General features: G+C 53.2%; 1 protein-coding gene across 11 annotated transcripts in view; it reads left to right on the forward strand.

The window, feature by feature from the left end:
- The first annotated feature begins 7,779 nt into the window (after positions 1-7,779).
- The window catches only part of PUM1 (pumilio RNA binding family member 1), an 86,410-nt gene continuing 74,271 nt past the window's right edge, over positions 7,780-19,918 (forward strand). For 10 of the 11 annotated variants that reach the window (XM_085559882.1, XM_085559883.1, XM_085559884.1 and 7 more), the window contains exons 1-2: positions 7,780-7,924; positions 11,854-12,227. In XM_085559882.1, coding sequence (XP_085416008.1) covers positions 11,865-12,227 — 363 coding nt within the window. In that variant the 5' untranslated portion in view covers positions 7,780-7,924; positions 11,854-11,864. Of the gene's footprint in view, positions 7,925-8,413; positions 11,149-11,853; positions 12,228-19,918 lie in introns of those variants that run through there. The other variant, XM_085559885.1, reaches the window with a different exon arrangement.

The following is a 19,918-nucleotide window of genomic DNA, read 5'->3' on the forward strand; positions in this document are numbered from 1 at the left end:
CACTCTGGGATTCAGATTCCTGAATCAAGGATGAGAACCAGGACCAAAAACCATTGCACCAGAGGGATAAAGGAAAGGAAATAATGATTTCCTGGATGGTTCCAGGTCCCCCCAGTGCTATTCCCCACTGGAAAATGCAAGGGGGTTTGTAGCCTGGCAAGGCTTGTGGAGAGGTTTGGGCTCTCCCAGGTGCCCAGAGCAGCTGTGGCTGCCCCTGGATCCCTGGCAGTGCCAGGGCCAGGCTGGACACTGGGGCTGGGAGCTCCTGGGACAGTGGGAGGGGTCCCTGCCATGGGACTGGGTGGGCTTTGTGGACCTTTCCAACCCGACCCATTCCAGGATTCTATGGTCCTGTCAGAGCAGCAGGAAGCAGTCAGAGCATCCCTCTCCCGTTTCCCAGCCCGAGGAAGGGCTGATGCAATGCAAATGAGAAGCAGGGAGCTGGCAGAGGGAAATCACTCCCCAGAAATGCAATCAGGCCGTGGGGCTGTGAGAAGTCATGCGGACAGGAGGGCAGGAGGCTTCCGAAGGGCTGAGTCACGTAATTGCCCGTTGAGAAAACCCAGCCTCCCTGTCCTTAATGATAACAAACGAGCTGGAAACCTTAATCAGCCTCCTGCTTCAGAGCGTTAATGACAGAATCTGCCACAAGGAACGGGCTGGGGGATGATCCCCAAAGAGGGGAGTCTCACCAGCCCCTCTGAGGAGCTGCTGTCACTCCAACCACGGCACCATTGAGGGACAAGGTGGCACCAGTGGGTGGGAAATGACCCCAGGCAGCATCACCCATGGGGCAGCCCCATGTCCCAGCCACCCCTCCTGGTGCCCACAGCGCAGGTGTGTGGGTGGAAGGATCCAGCTGCGATTTTGGGGTTGATGCCTCAGGCTTTGCTTTTCTATTTTTCACATTCTGTGCTGCTTTGGTGTGTGGGTCTGGGCTTCACATTATGGGATGGTGAGCTCTGTGCAAGAACAGGGAGACAAAACAATTCCTGCTCCAGCTGGGCACCAAGGACAAATGATCCAAACCTCATGCCCAAAGGAGAAACAACGTGGACTGAAGAGAGAAAATCAAGAAGAATCAAACTTCATGGGCTGGGGCTATAATTGGACAATTAACTCCCACATGCTAATGGACCAAAACTCATAAAAATGTGAAATCTCGTGACTGAGCTCTCTTTTCCTTCCATCTTGGAGGCATTTGGGCAGAGCCACCACCGTGTCTCTGGTACTGCCAGGGTGTGGCCTTTGAAGGCACGTCAATAAATCTCCTCTTTATTCCAATTAACTCCATCCAGACTCTATTCCAGCTCCTTAAGGCATCAGGGCGACCTAGCGAGGCCACACACAGGGCCAGGCCTGGCTGTGCAGGGCCAGGTGCTGCAGGTGAGATGTCCTGAGCAGGGCCAAGGCTGCTCCAGGCCCTGGAAGCGCTGGCCAGGGCTCCTGCAGCTCCCTCCCAGCTGGATCTCAGCCACGGGCAGCAGTGTCACTCAGCAGGGACAGGGACACCGCTGCCACCTCTCCCCAGGGCGAAGGTGCCAGCGTGAACTCCCTGCCTGGAGCTGCTTTGGGAATGACGTTCAGACGCCACCAGCTCCCAGGTCTGTGCCTGCAGCTCAGCCCTCTCCTGGCTGCAGCGAGCAGCTCTGGCCGCTCACCTTTGAACCCTTCAGCCTCTCCCCGCTGCTGTTTTCTCTCCCCACGATCCCTGCAGGGTTTGGCAGCTGCTTCAAAGGGCTGCTGGAGAGGTGGGAATGGGAGCAGGGCTGTGACACGTCTCAGCAGTGAGGACTGGGGGGAAAACCCAGCTGGTTTTTAAACCAAACACGAGTTTCCTTTTTCCTGGTTTAGAGCTCTGCTGGGTGTTTGTGTGGCTGCTGCTCCTGCAGGTTTCTGAACTCCATCCTCATTGTCAGTGTGGCACAGGGGTACAGAGTGCACTCGGGGATTCCTCCCAATAACACTTGACCCCTGTGCCTGCCAAAACAAAAAAACATTTGTATCCCAAGTATTTTACTGACCAAAACATTCCCTGCTGCCTGGGCTGTAGGGAAAACACCTTCTTGACCCTACAGGGGGAGAAGCTCCTTGTGTCTCTTATCCTGGATTTAAACTATTATGGAGCCATAAATCTATCCTGGGCTTATCTCCACTTCTCCAGGGCATTTCTCACTGCCAGCCTCTGGCTGTCCTCTGCAGTGGCTCCATGAGCTGTGGCAAACTAGAGGAGGGACAGCAGAGGACATCACTGGGATCACAGAACCACAGAATGGTTTGGGCTGGGAGGGACCTTAAAGATCACCTAAATCCCACCCCTGCCATGGCAGGGACCCCTCCCACTGTCCCAGGAGCTCCCAGTGTCCAGCCTGGCCCTGGGCACTGCCAGGGATCCAGGGCAGCCACAGCTGCTCTGGGAATTCCAGCCCAGACCCTGCCCACCCTGCCAGGGAACAATTCCCAATTCCCAATCTCCCACCCAGCCCTGCCCTCTGGCAGTGGGAGCCATTCCCTGGGTCCTGTCCCTCCAAGCCCTCATTAATAATCTCTCTCCGCTTTTCTTGTAGCTCCTTCAGGCACTGGAAGGTGACAGTTTGGGCACTGCCACACTTGTTTTCCAGGTGGAACAACCCCAGCTCTCCCAGCCTTTCCTCCCAGCAGAGCTGCTCCATCTCTCTGTCCATCCTGGTGTCCTCCTCTGGACTCTCCCAGTGGCTCCATGCCCATCCTGTGCTGGCACCCGTTCCCCTGGGAAGCCGAGGCAGTGGCACAGCTCGTTCCTCACCATGGGACGGGGCACGGCTTTGCCAGCAGCTTCCCTGGACACGGAGAGGAAACAGTGGGATCTGAGCAGCCTCAGGCCATCCCCCAGAGCAGCTTTGTCCTTCCACCAGGGACTGGGGACTCCACGCACAGCTCAGCACAGCCCTAAGCCCAGCTGGTGGGTGGGAGCTGCTTAAAAACTTTAATTTTGGGGGGCTGTATTTTCACAAAGAAAAAGCAGCTCTGCAGCAACACCAAACTCTCAGACCCTGCTGTTGCCAGGTGGGTGCGCAGCCAGAATTCCCTGCAGCTTCCCATAACCACAACATTTCAGCAGCCGCTTTGAGGCACTTGGCTGGGACTCCTGAAAAAAAAAAACCAACCCATCTGCTCTGGGTGTCTCAACACGAGCTGGAAAGAAACCCGTGGGCGAAAGGTGTCGGTGGAAGGCAGGGGTTTATCTGATGGCTCAGAGCTGCTGCAGAGCCCAGCGACCTTCCCCGGCCGCTGCTGATGAAGGTCCGGCTCAGGAAGCCTTTCCATCAAGGTGGCACTGGGAAGGTCCCTGATTTCAGGTGTCTGGAGCAGCTGGTGGAGCAGTGGATGTGCTCAGGAGCAGCATTGGAGCTGCCTGGCTCAGGGCCGGTCGTTGTTTTGTGTCTCAAGGCCGGGCTTTGACGAAATGCTGCCCCAGTGATGCAAATCAATGATGCACTTGGCTCTGCAGGGATTTTTCGGTCAAGCCAGCACACTCTGAAAATATTCTGCATAAAGACCTCAGCAGTTTTTGGCTTGGCTTGGGAAAAATTGAGTCAGTCAGTGGATTTTTAAGTTTTTTTTTTTTTCTGGTGGCCAAGGAAATGTTGGTGCCCTACACAGAGGGGGATCCTCTTTCCTTCAATTCAGCTTTTAATTGCAGGCATCAAATTGTCATTGAAATAGAAGTGTTGGATGTCCCAAGGCTGGGCCCAGCCAGGCCTCCCTGGGGCAGCACTGAAGCCACTTTTAGGAGCCCCCCACGCTGTTTTCTTCTCCAGGTGAACCCCCTGTCCTGTGCAGGTGTCTCCCTAGTGGAGCTGTGGGAAGCTCTGCTCCCGGGAGGGTGAATCACAGCAGCAGAGCTGGGTTTGTTTGCTCTCAGACTCCTTCAAAGAGAAGATTCTGTGGTGTTGGGCATCGTGCCACCGGGCACAGTGTCTGGGCAGAGCAGGGAAGGAGGGTCTGGATTTGGCCGTTTGGTGGGGATGTGAAATTTTGATGCTCAGTGGATTGAAGCCCTTTCTGTGGGGCACAGAGGGAGAAAGGCCCTTCTAGGGAGTCATTCAGAGGTGGGAGGACACCTCCCACCCCCTGGAGGTCCCTTTTCCCCTCTGCAGATGAAGATGCATGCCAGGATAACTTCTGTCAGGACAGCTATGGGGTCAGCCAGGGCCAGGCAGCTGGGGCAGCTTTTGGTGGCCAATGGTGCAAGGAGGATCAGAAGGACATTTCCACCTCCAGAAGGTTTTTCCTGTGGAGGTGGAAGTTATTTCGCTGCCTGTTCCTCTCACTCTGGCTCTGAAGCTTTTGGAGCAGCATGTTCTCCCAGTGGGAGACTTTTCCATGGATGGCAGCAAGCTGGGAGCTTGGGCAAGGTCTGAGGGAGAAGAGAGGATGGCAGTGGTGGGAGGCAGGAGAGGCTGTGGGAGGGATGGAAATGCTGGAGATGAGACCTAACCTCCCCCTCAGCCTCACAGCTGCAGGACTTCTCCCTAAATCCATCAAAATTCACTGGCAAATGCGGGTTTGAACCACTCACATTTCATCCCCAGCAGGACTCCTTCCCTCCCCCTCTCCTTACACCAGCATAACTGTAATTATCCCAGCTATAATTAACAGAAAGCACGTTTCCAGTGTCAGCAAGCAGCCTGGGTGTGTGCTGAGCCCACCTGGCAGAGCTCTGATCTCTGCCTCACAGCAGAGGGGCAGCACCGCTGGGGACCTCAGGGCCACCGCCAGCAGGACAGCTCAGGGACAGCCAGCTGGGGAGCTGAGGGTGGCAGCACCCCAAAAGTGGCCAGAAGAAGGGTAGGACGCTCTGTCCCCAGCGAGGACGTGGTGTGGGAAAGAACTCCTGACCTCTCAGGCTTTGCAGCCCAAATCTTTGCCAGCCAGGAGCCATCGCTGGTGCCTCGTATCAGCCCAGGGTGCCCAGGAGATGGGTGGAAGCAGAGGAGAAGGGTGTGCAGACAGATTGAGCTGGTCCAGTGCCCAGATGACGCAGTTCCACCGTTCACACTTCCACCCCCGTGATAGGCTGGCCTTGCCCACACCTTTGGCATTTTGGGGACACTGCATGGGCCCCCACAGAATGATGGAAATATTTGGGTTGGAAAACACCTCTAAGATCATCCAGTCCAACCATTAACCCAGTACTGCCATGTTCACCACAAACCACATCCTCAAATGCCACATTCACACATTTTTTGAACACTTTCAGGGGTCGTGGTTTCACCACCTGCACCAATGCCCGATATCCAAATTTTTCCTGATATCCAACTCAAACCTCCCTTGGCACAACCTGTGTTCTATTTCCTCTCATGCTGTTCCCTGGGAGCAGAGCCCGACCCCCCGGCTGTCCCCTCCTGTCAGGAGCTGTGCAGAGCCACAAGGTCCCCCTGAGCCTCCTTTGCTCCAGGCTGAGCCCCTTCCCAGCTTCCTCGGCTGCTCCTTACAGGACTCCTCCTCCAGCCCCTTCCCCTCTCCAGGGAATTCAAGACACTGGAGCCACAGGAATGACCCAGAAGAGCTGTGTGTGCTTCTCAGCCACACGCGGGTCCGTGCCCAGTGTCACAGCAGAGCCGAGCCCAGCAGAGCCGAGTTTATCCCAGCAGGGCTTGGCCAGGTCACACAAGCCAGGCTGCTGCTGGCCAAAGCCACCTCTGGGTGTCTGTACAAGGCTCAGCTCCAAACGCACCCTCAGCAGGGAAAACCTTTGCTCGCTGTTTATCTTGACCATCCCCTGTCGCCCGGCTTGGGGCACCCAGCACCAAACCCCTCAAGCCGTGTTTGCCCAGGTTTTTGGGCTCGGGGTGAGGTCCTCCTGCCCCACAAGGGAGTACACGCTGGGAGAGGCGGTGAAGTGGTGGAAACACCCATCAATCACCCCGGCAGCCCATCGAGCAGAAAATGGATGCGAAGCGCGGCTGGATCCAGCTTTGCACGTGTTTTAATGACCGAGAACCCGGGCTTGAAGCGACTTCTTGTACCCTCATAACCCACAAGAGCTGCGGCTGCGGCACCCGCCCGTGCCGCGGGCTCGGTGCCCCACGGCCGGCCCGAGCCCTTGGGAACAGCTGCCGGTTCTCTCTCCGTGCAAGTGAGGGCACGTCCCGAGCTCTCCCCAGCGCCGGCACTTCCCTCCTGGCTCCTGCGTGCCCCGCCAAGGCGGAGAGAAAATATTCCACGAGCGCACCGAGCGCTCAGCCTGCCCCGAAGGCGCCGGGAGCGCAGCCCGGCGGGGCAGGAGGGCAGGAGGGGCACAAAGGAGGGGCACAAAGGAGGGGCACAAAGGCGCTGCCCACGGGCTGCCCCTGGAACATGGAGGAGCGGGGCAGAACTACCGCTCCCAGCGTCCAGCGCCGCCCGCCCTGCCCTGCCCGGGCTCCGCGCCCAGCGCCGCACGCCGGGGGCTGTAGTTCCCCCGCAGCCCCGGCTCTGCGGGCAGCGGGAGGCACGGAGGGAGAAGCACCCCAAAATTGTGTGTGGCTGTTGGTGGAGGGTGAGGAGGCGCCGCTGCGCAGCGGCGCTCGGTGCCCCCGGTGCCGTTCTGGGACACGAGGGGGTTCACCGCTGTTGGGGGCTCGGGGGGACCGGGCTGGGGGGACTCGGGGTGTCCCGGTCTGGAGGGGCTCAGTGTGCACACCTGGGAGTGCCGGGGCTGGGGGGACTCGGGGTGTCCCGGTCTGGAGGGGCTCAGTGTGCACACCTGGGAGTGCCGGGGCTGGGGGGACTCGGGGTGTCCCGGTCTGGAGGGGCTCAGTGTGCACACCTGGGAGTGCCGGGGCTGGGGGGACTCCGGGTGTCCCGGTCTGGAGGGGCTCAGTGTGCACACCTGGGAGTGCCGGGGCCGGGGGGACTCCGGCAGCAGGGGCTGGGGGCTGAGGATGCCCAGGCTGGGGGGTTCGGATGGGACCACTCGGGGTGCCCAGGCTTGCGGGGCTCGGGGTGCACGGGCTGGGAGGCTTGGGGTGTGCGGGTTGCCCAGCCTGGGGGGCTCGGGGTGTCCCGGCTTGGAAAGGCTCCGTGTGCACAAGCTGGGAGTGCCGAGGCTGGGGGGACTCGGGGTGCCCAGGCTAGGGGAGCTGGGGCTGGGGGGCTGGGGGATGTCCAGGCAGCGGGTGCAGAGTGTCCAGGATGCCCGGACTAGGGGAAAATCCGGGTGCCCAGGCTGGGGGGGCTCAGCCACATCCCCGCCAGCCCGGCGAGCGCTGGCGGCGGTGCCAGCGGCAGCGCGGGGCTGAAGACGGGGCTGTGCCCGCACCCCCGGCCGGGCCAGGGGCCGCGCTGGGAGGGCGCTGCGGGCTGACCCCAGCCTGGGCGGTGTGGTAGGGTCGGGACACAGCCCGGGCATGTCCCGGTCGGGTCCGGTCCATCGCGGTCCGTCCCGGTCCATCCCGGTCCGGTCCGTCCCGGTCCATCCCATCCCGTCCCGGTCCGGTCCATCGCGGTGCGGTGCGGTGCGGTCCGGTCCGGTCCGTCCCATCCCATCCCGCCCCATCCCGGTCCGGTCCATCGCGGTCCGGTCCGTCCCGGTCCATCCCGTCCCGGTCCGGTCCATCACGGTCCGGTCCGTCCCGGTCCATCCCATCCCGTCCCGTCCCGTCCCGGTCCATCCCATCCCGTCCCATCCCGGTCCGGTCCGTCCCGGTCCATCCCATCCCGTCCCATCCCGGTCCGGTCCGTCCCGGTCCATCCCGTCCCGTCCCGTCCCGTCCCGTCCCGTCCCGTCCCGCTCCCTCCCGCCCCGTCCCGGCGGCGCTGGAGCGGCCTCGCCTTCCCGTGGTGCAGCGCGGCCGCGGCCCCGCCGCGCCGCCATGTTGTCGGAGTGAGCGGCCGGGGAGAGGCAGCGGCGAGCGGCCGGGGGGGGCCCGGCATCCGTCTGCATCCGAGCGCTCCGCCCGTGAGTACCGGCCCGGGGCCGGCCCCGCCGCGCCGCGGACCCCCGCGGACCCGCCCGTGGGCGCATATTGGCGGGGGGCTCGGGAGGAGAGGCCCCAGGCCGCCCCGAAGGCGAGCGGCGGCGGGGGCGCTGCGCCGGCGCTCCCGCCCGGCTCCGTGCCGGGGCCGCGGCCTGGGCCCATTGTTAGCGGGGAGGGGGCGCGGGGGGACCCCCGGGCCCGAGCGCGGCCCCGCGGGCGCTCCGGTAACGGGGACGGGGGTTATTGTTGGGGGGCGCGGGCCCGTCGCAGCCCTCGGCCGCCTTCCGCCGGGCCCGGCCCGCCCGGGCTGCCCCTCGGCCTGGGGGCTCCCCCTGCTCCTGGGGAGGGTCTCCCCCTTCTCCTGTTCGGGTTTCGGCCCCGGGGGCTCCGCCTTGGCCCGGGGCTTCACTCCTGGGGGGCTCTGTCGCTCCGGCCGAGGCCCCGCTTTGTTGGCCCCAGGGCTCCGGGGGGAGGTTGGGTTCCTTCCCCCCGGTTCTGGGGGGGTTCGGCGGCTCTGGGGGTCCCTGGAAGCGGAGGGGGTCGGGGCTGGCAGGGGAGGGACGGTGAAAGCAGACAATCCTTTCAGATGTGCTGGCTGACCCTGGGGGTTTTGTGTTTGTGTGGGGTTTTTTTCCCCCCCTTGTTTTTATCTCGTGCTCACGTAACGACAGCCTCGGCCCCTGTGAGCTGCAAAGTTGGAATTTTAAGAGCCTCTCGGCCCAGCCTGAGAAATGTTCTGATTTTTTGTTGTTGTTGTTGTTGTTATGGTTGTTGTTGTTTGCTTTGGTCAATGTTTAATAACTTTGTTCGGAGCAGAGGTTTTATTAGGCAGATCATGAGTAAGGAATTTCCTTTATTAAGAGGGATGGAGGTGGGGGAAAGGGGGTCCTTTTGTGTTTTAATGCTGGTTTTGGGAATCCGATGGGTCAGGAATTCAGTGCTGCGGCTCCCCAGGTTTTCAGGAAAACACAGGGATAACGTTAAAAGTTCTGCTAGGCCACACAGCTCTCGAACAATGGCTCTGCTTTCATTTCCAGTGGAACTTTCCAAAAAAAAACCACCCAAACCAAACTCCTCTGCTTTGGGGTTGAACTTTTTTGAAACGGGCGTTTTACACCGTGTTAATTTTGTAATAATCTGTGATTTTGAGGGTGATAGGGAACCAGAGCTGGGAGGATCTGGCTGTGCAGCCGGGCTCTGTGTGGATTCAAGCTCCTTTACTCAGTGTTGTCACCGGTGTACTTCAAACTCGCAGGGAGATTCCTCCGAAGTTTTTTGTTTGTGGAACGTCGGATAATCTGCAGTATTTCTGCCTGCAGTGACGACACGGAGCAGCTCATTTCCACGCCGTGTTTTCATTTCAGCCTTTGTTTGCAAACGCGGCGTTTCACCTGGGAAAAGTTGATCCTCTGTGTTTAGGAAGAGTTTGGGAATGCAAGAGGCTCTGGAGGCCCTGAGCAGCTGCGGCTTTGCGAGTGCCTGTGTAGGTGACTGCCCGTATTCCCGGCGCTCGGGAGCTTTGAATGACAGGATTCAGCTGTCCCGCTGCTGCCTCGATCGCGGCATTCCCGTAAAAACGGCTTGGAACTAAACTTGAACTACCCACAATGCTCCCTTCCCCTTTGCTCCCTTTCAAAATGTCGCCTTTGCCAAGTTTTCCGCTCGTTTTGGAGCAGCCCAAAGAGGAAGCGCCTGGGAGCAGCCTCCCCTTAATCCACTGACTGAGATTTTCTGGACCCTCCTGATTTTTAAGAGAACACCTTTATTAACTCAGAAATTAGTGTCTGCAGCCTTTTGAAGGAGCAAAGACTGTGGCAGTGCGACTTTGTACCTTGTTTCTCACTGGAAGTGGGCTTGTCACAATCTATAGATACTGGACATTTTTTGGTGGGGATTCATAGTATCTTCCTTTATTTTTTTTTTTTTTTTTTTACAATCTGCCCTGAGATAACTTGTAACTTCCTTTCAAGGGAATGCTCAGATTTCATTGCTGCACACCTCAGTTTGATAATAAATTAATTTCTTACCATTAATTAATTAATTTTTTTTTCTTTTTGCATGAAGGTGCTTGTGTGCTTCATGTGGTATTACTGAAGGATTTTGATATTGTTTGCTAAAGGGAAATTAAGGGGAAAATGCCATTAAACTGAATTGTAGTCTTAAAATCAGTCAAGACTTAGTCATATCGTGTTTTCAGTGTTTTTTCAAGTATGTGGGGAAGGTGGTGATTTCCAGACTCTTTGAAAGCTGGAGGAGTGAGTCCTGTTGCATTTCCCTGGTATTTAAGTTGTGAGTGTATAAAAAGCCCTGCAGAGTGGCCCTAGGGGCTGTGTGTGTGCAGCACCAAATTATGTTGGAGGTGCAATTAAAACAACCTGATCTCTGCAGTTTTCAGAGTCATTTTCATCTCAGCATTAACCCCATGCTCGACTCCTGGGGCAAACCTGACAAAGTTTGATCAAAGATAGCACTCAGATTTTTTGTTTTGGTCTCCCCACCGTTAGGAAATTGTTCTTGGAAGTTGTTTGTAGTAGAGTGTTGTTCAGAGCTACTACGAGGAGGAGGGAGGGAACAGAGGCGCCTTTCAGGCCCTCGGAGGCGCTGGCAGGAGCAGGGCCAAGCTCTGCAGCCACCAAGGTACAGCAGTGAAACATCCTGGGGCTGTCCTGCCAGGAGCTCCCCAGGGCTCCACCACCCCAATTTCATCCTCAGAACTCTCTCTGGGGCTGCATTTAGGTACCTCAAGTCATAAGCTGTTGATCTTTTTAATAAAGATTAATTCAGACTATCCCATGCCTTTAAAAAATGCTTTTGGCTTGTTGTGTGAGTGTTACATAATGGGGGAAAACACTTTGCTGTTCACACCTGTAGCATCTTTATTGCTCTGATAGTCCTTCCTTAAAATAACAAACAAACTTCTGTGGTTTTGTGCTGCTGGAATGTCATCAAAATATTAGGGGAATAGGAAGTTAGTGAGTTGCTGTCAGCTTAATGTGCATGTTTTCTTCTTGCTTGCAGATAATTTGGATGCATGCAAAACATATGGAGTATTTCATTTATTGGGGTATTTTCTTGGGGTGGTCAGTGCTCTGCGTACTGAAAATGTGTTGGAGTTGTCCAGATTTCCCCCAGTGCCATTGACAGTGGGACCAGCAGTGCTGGCTGTGCCTGCTCTGGAAAGTTCTGCTGAGATCCCAGCTCCCAGGTTTGCTGTGCTTTCTTCAGGGAATCCATAAAGCATGTCCATGGCTTTTACTGCCTCCTGAGCACAGCTCCCGAGTTAGCAGGGAGGGCACATGCTGTGTTTGGGCTCCATGAACTGTTCGAGCAGAAATCAGGATTTGAAATTTGCACTGAAAGACAAAAACCAAAACAAAACCAGACCAAACTGTTGCTTTGCTACTTTACATGACTGAAGGGATACAGTGGGATACAGGGGACCTTGAGTGTTTGTATGGATGGCAGACCAGGTCTCTTTTGCCTGGTGTAAATGGACACAGCAGGTTCTGGTGTCACTGCCTTCCATGGGTTTTTTGGGGGCTTTTTCCCAGCAGTTTTCCAGTCAGTCTGTTGTCCCTGGCAGGAATTACCATTGTGCTGGTGCTTCATGGGCATCCTGTGCATCCTGCTAAGCCCGTGCAGCACAGAAAGTGGGTTTTCAGTGGGTTTTCAGTGGGTTTTCAGTGGGATTTCTGTGGGATTTCTGTGCGTTTTCAGTGGGATTTCTGTGCGTTTTCAGTGCTGTTTTAGCTGCTGGGTTCATGGAGTGAGTGAGTGTTGGAGAAGTCACTTTTGCCACAGCGATGTTCCCCTGCCAGTCACAAGATGGGTGTGTTATTTAACGCTCCAAGCTGCAGCTGGGAGGATTTCATGTGTCTTTCCCCTCTCTTTCCCCATGTCCCCCCTGCAGGTGTTGGTGGAATGAGCGTAGCGTGCGTTTTGAAGAGAAAAGCAGTTCTGTGGCAGGACTCGTTCAGCCCCCACCTGAAGCAGCACGCCCAAGACACAGCCAACCCCACCATGCCTGTGGTACTGACATCTGGCACAGGCTCGCAGGCTCAGCCACAGCCAGCTGCAAACCAGGCCCTTGCAGCAGGGACACACTCCAGCCCCGTGCCCGGATCCATAGGAGTGGCGGGGCGCTCCCAGGACGACGCCATGGTGGATTATTTCTTCCAGAGGCAGCACGGGGAGCAGCTCGGGGGAGGAGGCAGCGGCGGCGGTGGCTACAACAACAGCAAACACCGCTGGCCTACTGGGGACAACATCCATGCGGAGCATCAGGTAGAAAGCCACTCCCAGCTTTCCCAACTCGGCCCTGCAGCCTTCTCAGAGATGTTTTCATCGTGCTCTTCTAAAGCTGGAGCTGGTTCTGGTGGAGTGGCAGCAGTGGTGCTGTTTGTTTTCTCTTTTCAGGCTGGCGGTGCCCTAGTAGCTCTGAGCTGAAAGGTTTCTGCTCTTGAGCATATTGAAACCTCAAATCCCAATCTACTCCCTGTGACAGTCAATTGCATGTTTACAAAATTCGTCACTCCCTTTATTGATTTTTTTTTTCTGATGTGTGAACCAGCATAGCCGTGACTGCTGCTGCTGCTTTTCAGATCTGTTGCCGTAGTTAAATAATTCTTATGTAATGGTATTACAAAACTGCCAATGCATGTAGGTTGGGCTTTTACCATTCCCAATATTGGAAAACACAGGAGTGGAAGTTGCTGGTGGTATGTTTGACTGGATTTCTTTGCTTTGGGGTTGTGTTTTTATGGTTATCATGTACTGGGGAAGGTGGTGATGATGTGTGTAACTGAACTGAGAAGAGCAGCCTTAAGAGTGTCACCAACCAGTGTTTTAGGAACTTCTTAAGAGGCACTCAGTCTCTAGAGGGGTGGTGGGCCAGGCTGTGTGCTAGTGGTGTTTACTAGAAGTCTTTTCAGCAGTTGCATTGTCACTCGTGCTGCAGTTAAATGAGTGGCTGACTCACTCCACTCTGTCTGTGACCTGTAGCTCACTCATCAAAGACACACGAGTGCTTCCTCTCCGAGGCAGCAGAACCCAAGTGTAAGCACATTTTAAAGCAGAATGATCCCCACGAATATTGCCAGGGCAGCAGACACAAAGCTTTTGCAACCTTTGTGAACATCTCCTGCCTCCAGTTTCTGGAATCAAAGCGGCCAAGCCCTGGCTCCTCTGCTGTGCCTCCCCAGGGGATGTGTTGCCAACCAGATTTAAAAGCAAACATTGCAGGGAATTTTGCAGCCTCACCGAAGGCAGTGTGTGTATCAATAATGAAATAAACCCAAGTGCCCTGTTAATTTGTTCTGGAAGAAAAATCACATAAAATACTGCAATATGAGCTAAAGAGCTAGAAAAATACTATTGTTATTCCATTATGGAGAAGTGTAGTATTTAGGTATCAATTCAGAAGAAATAACTACATTAATCAGATGTATTTTTTCTGTTTATTATCCAAGTATTCAGTCACTAACTGTAAAACTTGCTTCAAGAGACATCAGTGACAGAGATCTTAATGTTTTAAGTTCTGAAAGAAACCATAAGCAAGAATTTCTTCCTGCAAACTTGTAGGTTTTTCAAATCAAAACAGCCACGGAGTCTTGGGGTGGAGATGCCTGGGCAGGACTTGCTATTGTTTGGGCATTTTGTGGCAAGATGACTTCATGAATTAAAATGATGTCATAAATTCTCAATCCTCTTTTCCTTCAGCTTGCACTTTCATCCTCCTTTTACTGCAAGTCCCTGAAAGACAACAAAACTCACTGGAGATAAGGGGGCTGGGGACAGGGCACTCCAAGCTCACAGTCATTAAAAGCTCTGCTGGTATTTGAACTTTTATTTATTTAATAATGGAAAGACTTAACTTTCACTCACACAAAAAAATCCTGCCTGTTCCAGAGGCTTGTCCTGTTGTCAGCAGAAGTGTTGCTCAGCTTGATTTCCTTCAGTAACCTCTGGAATTAAATTATCCTAATAAATAAACCTGTTAATGAAAGGAAAGCTCATTAACTTATGCTAGTTTAAATGAACTTTTCAAACCCAGGTCCTGTGTTGTCTGGCAGCAGGACAGTGGTGAGAAGGTTGTGTGGACAGATCACACCTGCAGGACGGAGCTCACAGATGATTCTGTGTGATGCTCTCTCAGTTTCCCCTGTGAGTAGTGTGAGCTGAGGCTCAGGAAATATCCACCAGGCCAGAATTAACGTTGGGGTTTTTAATCTGTTCTGCTTCCTGTTGGCTGTTACACTCTGATAAATGGGTACTGCCATAGTTCCAGTGCTTTTGCATTCAATGCTCATCTCCAAACCAATCTTTGTGTCTTAATTTCTTCCAGGTCGGCTCTGAGGTGGGGCACTTGCCCTGTTCTCCTCAGTCTTGTTTGATGCTGGGTGCTCCAGTGATGGATGGGCACTTTTAGCAGAGTTTGGTGCTCCATCCTTCTTTTTCCATGGTTCTCTGCTTGCCTCAGGATTTTACTCCTGGGAAGCAGAATGCAGGATGTGTGTAATCCTAACACTGCCATTCTTCTTGACTTCTTGGCCACCTCCACATCTGCTGCTTAAATTATAAATTCCTTGGAGCAAGGACTAATCTTATGCATACAAAATGATTTAATTCAGTTTGAGTTTAGCTGGGATAGAATTGAATTTGGCTGCAAGAACAGAAGTGGAAGGAAGTGCTGGGACGTGCAGGGAGGTAGGGAATCATTAGGGATGTCTCCTGACTCTGTTTCTTATGGATGCACTTTTACTACTGTACTTTTCATTTTAGACTTTCAGAGATGGTTCAGTGAGGGCCCAGCCTTGAAGACTGGTTAGGAAACTCAGTAGCTAAATGATAATGGGAAGTCAGAAAAAAAATAATTCTAGGCTAATATAGGTTAATGTCTGCCTAGAGCTTGGGAGGTCGTAATTAAAAGGTAGAAAGATTTTAATTGTTGAATCCCAGATGCTTTTTGTTGCGTGTGTAGACAGACGTGTGTCTGTTGGTGATAACACTGCAGTGGCTTTTACCAAATGATGACATTTCATGGTGGTATTAAACAGCCAGGAGTGCTGTGAGTCACAACTGAGCTCGGTATCCTGATTTTCCATGGGTTTCATTGTGCTATTCCTCCTGGTCACTTTTCCTCCTGGCAGCACTGGGAATTGAGCTGAGAGTGGCTTTAGCAGGGGTGGCTTAAGGGAAAGTTCCTTCCAGGGAAGGGAGGAGAAGCTCCTTCCTGGTGGTGTCCTCTCCTTGTGAGCAGCAGGAAGATGCTATGCCTGTGTTTTGTTTAGAAACTTTCTTCTCCTGTTGCATTTTCCCCTGCTTCTCTGGAAGGTGTGTTTGGGGACAGGTTTTTATATAAAATGAAGCAATTAAAGATGCCCCTGTCATTTCAGAAATTTAGGTGTCAAAGCTTCGCCATCCGCACAAAAAACTTGTGCTGATTAAAGGTCTTCGTTGTCCCTGCAGGCATTGAAGTGCTGCTGGAATCAGACTTTTGATTTCCTGACTTGGTCTCTCGGATCTCCTGAGCAAAATCCCAGCTGTTTGCAGCTCCAAATCCTTAATCAACAAACTTCCATGGAAGACGCTAAACTGGAAATTTTTCTCTTTTTATCCACAGGAAGCAGCAGGATGAGGTTGAGTGTCAAGGTCCCCAGTAATTTTGATATTCGAGTGAGCAGGTTTAGGCTGTCTGATGCCTGGTTGCTGTTGGGCAGAGCATTACCCTGGCTGCAGGAGGGTGTTTTGTGTGCTGTTTATCCTGCAAAAACCACGGGCAGGCATCAGGACATCACCTAGGGAGGGCACAGGATGGCTCCAGGTGAGGAATGGCCAGGGTTGGGTCTGCCTTGGTTATGAAAGGTTGCACAGACCTCCTCACAAACCCAAACAGCCTCTGCTGCTCCTGGGGGCAGTGAAAAGACACTCGGGATATTCAGCTGGGACAAGTTATCAACACTGAGCAGGTTTTCAGGAAAATTGGCTGGGCTTTCTTGGCTGGGGTCTCCTGTGGCTCATGTGTGTGCTTGAACTGGAGTGAAGGCAGAGTTCTGTGGTGGTGCCCCTCTGGAATTGCAGTCATTGGATATACTTAGACTGTCGGAATTGCACTCGGGTAGTGTGGGAGTTGCTTGGTAGAAGCAAATGATTTTAGGCATTTGCTTTCTCTCAGAGCATGTTTAATTAATAATTGGAGACAATAGAACTCTGCGGGGATGGTCTTGTTGAATGTGGGGAATTTTTCACTTGGAGTTGGTGAAGAATAGTCAGTACAACAGGGCTGGGACTGGGGTTTCTGCTCAGTTATGCCTTTTGGCAGTGTGACCATGTGAGCTCTTCACAGGGAGCTGGATTCAGCAGAGGCAGGAGGTAATTCTGGCAGCTGCCCTCGTGGGGCACAGCTCCTCCAGCCAGGCTGCTTCCTGCCCTGGGAGCAGCTGGATCTGAGCACGTTTGACAATGCTGGGTGCTGCTGACAGGCACTGTGGCCAGAGCTTGCCTGAAAGTTAGGGCAAGAGCCTCTGAAAAGGTCCTGGAAGCAAAGGCAGCCCTGGTGTTTGTTCTTCCAGAGGGAAATCCTGTCTAAGTAGTGCTTAACTCCTTAGGACAGACATTTTGCCCCATCCCTGGAAATGTCCAAGGCCAGGGTGGAGCAACCTGGGACAGTGGAAGGTGTCCCTGCCCATGGCAGGGCTGGGATGAGCTGGGATTTGGGGTCTCTTCCAACCCACACCATTCCATGATTTTTGATGTGCCTGTGGATATGTGCTCCAGATAATTGGATGTGTTGTCTGAGCTGGGGTTGAAGGCATGGTGTGAGTCCCTTGTCACACAAACTATGTGACAGCACCTGTGGCTCAGCTCTTGAAGGTGGTTTCTGACCTCTGTTTCATTAAACCTGTTGAGTTTTCATGGGAACTTCCTTGTGTCCCAGTGAACTGCTCAGGGCTTTCCTTTCCCTGACACTGAAAGGGCTGTGCTAATTTGATACCCAGGCAATTTGAAACATAATTCCTTGCTGAAACGAAATGTCTGGTTTGGCTGATCTGTTGCACAGATTTCTCCATAGTGGAGGGGTAGCTTGGGAGTAGAACTGGGACATTTGGTTTTCTCCTTTGTGTGGCTCCCTAAAAATTTCTCCTGAGGCAGAAGGAGCATGAGTAGATTGGCTTAGTTGGATATTTCAGGTTGGAAAACTCTTGTGATATACAGGGGAGAAAAAACACTCTGAAACATTCAGAAAGATACTCTGAACTCTGTTTCCTCTGAATCCATGGAGTTTACTGTTCCTGATGGGCAGCTGCAGATAAGATTGTCCAGTTGGGATTGCCCAAGTGACCTGGTGTTGAGATTTCTCTGTGGTTGTTGCTGTTCTGCTCTGCTTCCTTGTCACAGTGCTCATTTAGGAGGAGCTGAAACATTCACATTACTGAATTTACAAATTTCAGTGCTTCCAGAAGACTTCAGGTATTTCAGTGGCTGTCTTGTACAAGTGTGCTTTGAAAATAAGTTTATTGCAGAACTTGTCCTGCTTGTTTTCTCCTCCCCTCTCCCCAACTTTGCTCTCCCCTTAGCAGCTCATTTGTGGTTTGCTGAGTTGCCATGACCTCCTTGTGCTTCTGCAGAGCAGGTTGTGATCCTGGGAACATTTTTGTAAATGGGTGAAGCTTTACAGTGGATCTGAGCCCCACAGTCCCTCCCCAGCCACCCAATCCATCCCCAGTCGCCTGTTCCTGATGAACTGCCACAAATTCCAGCTGCTGAGCAGCAGTCTCCTCGATGAAGAGCTGTTGCAGAGCATTGTCTCTGGCTTGCCTGGCTCAGAGAACTCTCTCTTAGGTGTATCAGGGACGATTTCCAGGCTGTTTTCCCCGAGTGCTGATGTCAGGCTGAACAAACGCTCCTTTGTGCTGCTGCCATGTGATGCTGCTCCCTCCCAGCAAGGAGCTGCTCTCGGCTCTCCTGTTACTCCTGCCTTTGTTAGGGATAACTTCTGTTCCAGGGCAGTTGTTTTTACTGGGAACATCTGGCTTTGATTGTTGCCCTGTTCAGACGTTCATTCTGAGGTGAGACTCGACTGTTGCTAAACCCTCAGTGAGTCCCTGTCAGGGTGGCATGAAGGCACTCTCGTCTGTTCTGACAGAGGTGCCTTGGCACTGCAGTTAAACACTGCTGCATCCCTTCTCCCATCTTTTTCCCTCTGATTTTAATCCTGGGAAGGGTCAGAATAAGGCTGGGAGTAAAAGGAAGAGCATCCCAAAGGTCAGATCTTGGCATGGCCCCAAGCTCTTGTGCAAACCCACGGATCCAGGCACACACCTGGGGTGCAGAAGATGGTTTTCCCAAGGTATTGCCAGCTCCAGCAGGACAAAACCAAGGTTGTTTCTTCCCTAATCCAGTATTTTTGAATCCTGCCCCCCAGTATGTGCCTGAGACATGGCAGGGTAACCTAAATTCCACATTAATGAAGCGCTTCCCTGGGTGGATAAAATGGGAGGAAAAACATAATTAACTGAGGAAGGAGAGCCCCTCTGCAAGGCTGCCTTTGCTGCAGTTATTTCTGTCCCCTGAATCATTAATCAGCCTGGCCCCATGCCAGGGAAGGCATTAGCCAATCTGCAATTTCAATGGCTTTTTGCTTCCAGTGCTAATGGTAGTAGCAATTCTAACCATGAATCCTTTACTACAAAAATAGTAGTTAAACCACCTAATCCTGTCTAATACTTGTGACTTCACATTCTTTCTTTACCCACTATTGTTATAGGAGAAGGCTAAAAATAGGGCAGTAATCAGTTGATGTATTTTAACCTGGCTCTGGTTGTGGAGTGTGTGATGCTTTCCTTGCTGTCAGCTGGGGGATGCATTTCCCCTCTCCTGGCTGCTGTACATAGGTTGAATGCACTCAGATCTGGGATTTTTTGAAATAACCTCCTGTATGAGCTGTTCAAACTCAAGTAGCCTCTCCCAGCTGAAGGAGGATTTGTTTCCATCTGAAATTTGTAAGCTTTAAGTTCATGTAAAGAGTTTTAGCGATTGTGAGTATATAAATCAAAGTATTCAGCTGTAGTTTTTTGATTTTCTCCTTTCCATTCTAAGGATGTTTCTTGGTTTTAATGATTTTTGTTCTTCCTGTCTCAGTTCTGGTGTTCCTGTAGTAATGTTGACTCTTTTGAGAGATGTTTTATTGAAGAAGTGTTTGTTTGGAGGTTTTTGTTAGGTTTTTTAATTGCAAATTGAGCTAGTCTTAAAATACAGAGGCCAAATGGATGGAATTATTACATTCCCACTTGCAGAGTGCACAGGAGTTAAAAATAAATATCCAAGGAATAATCACACTCTGGAGGTGCTCTAGGTAAGCACCTGGCACGTACAAATAGGGGGAACTTGGAATCTCCTGTTGTTTTCTCACAAAGAAAACAAATGCTGTTGGATCTTGCAGGCCAGGGTGGAAGGAGACTGGAGCAGCCTGGGACAGTGGAAGGGTCCCCGCCCGTGGCAGGAGCTGCAACGAGATGAGCTTTAAGGTCCTTTCCACCCCAAACCAGTCTGGAATTCTGGGATCTTGGAGCTGAGCAATCAGGACATTTGTCTCTCCAGAGAACTACAATAATGGTACCATTTCCCACGTTTCTCTGGAGCAGTGGAGGATCCCCCAGCAGGGTGGGAGCTCCAGGCCTGTGCAGGGCTGAAATCCTGGGAAGCTCCTGCAGGCCCTCCAAGAGCTCAGCCAGCAGCAGGAGAGCCCTTCCCAGGATTTGCGGTCCCAGCACCCTTCCCTTCCCATGCCTTTGTTTGCCAGGATGGCAGAGAGGAGCTGAGGCCAGAATTCCTTGTGGAAGTTTCTGTGGGCTTCCCTGCGGTTGCTGTGCAGGGCTGAGGGCAGCACTGGGCCCTGTAATTTACTGCAGATCAAAGGGATGCTGAACGGAGCCATTTGCATGTCCCAGCTTCAGGAGCTGCTGGCTGTGCAGGGC

This window comes from Lonchura striata, chromosome 23 (genome assembly GCF_050655825.1).
Source record: "Lonchura striata isolate lonStrDom1 chromosome 23, ASM5065582v1, whole genome shotgun sequence".
NCBI classification, from domain to species: domain Eukaryota; kingdom Metazoa; phylum Chordata; class Aves; order Passeriformes; family Estrildidae; genus Lonchura; species Lonchura striata.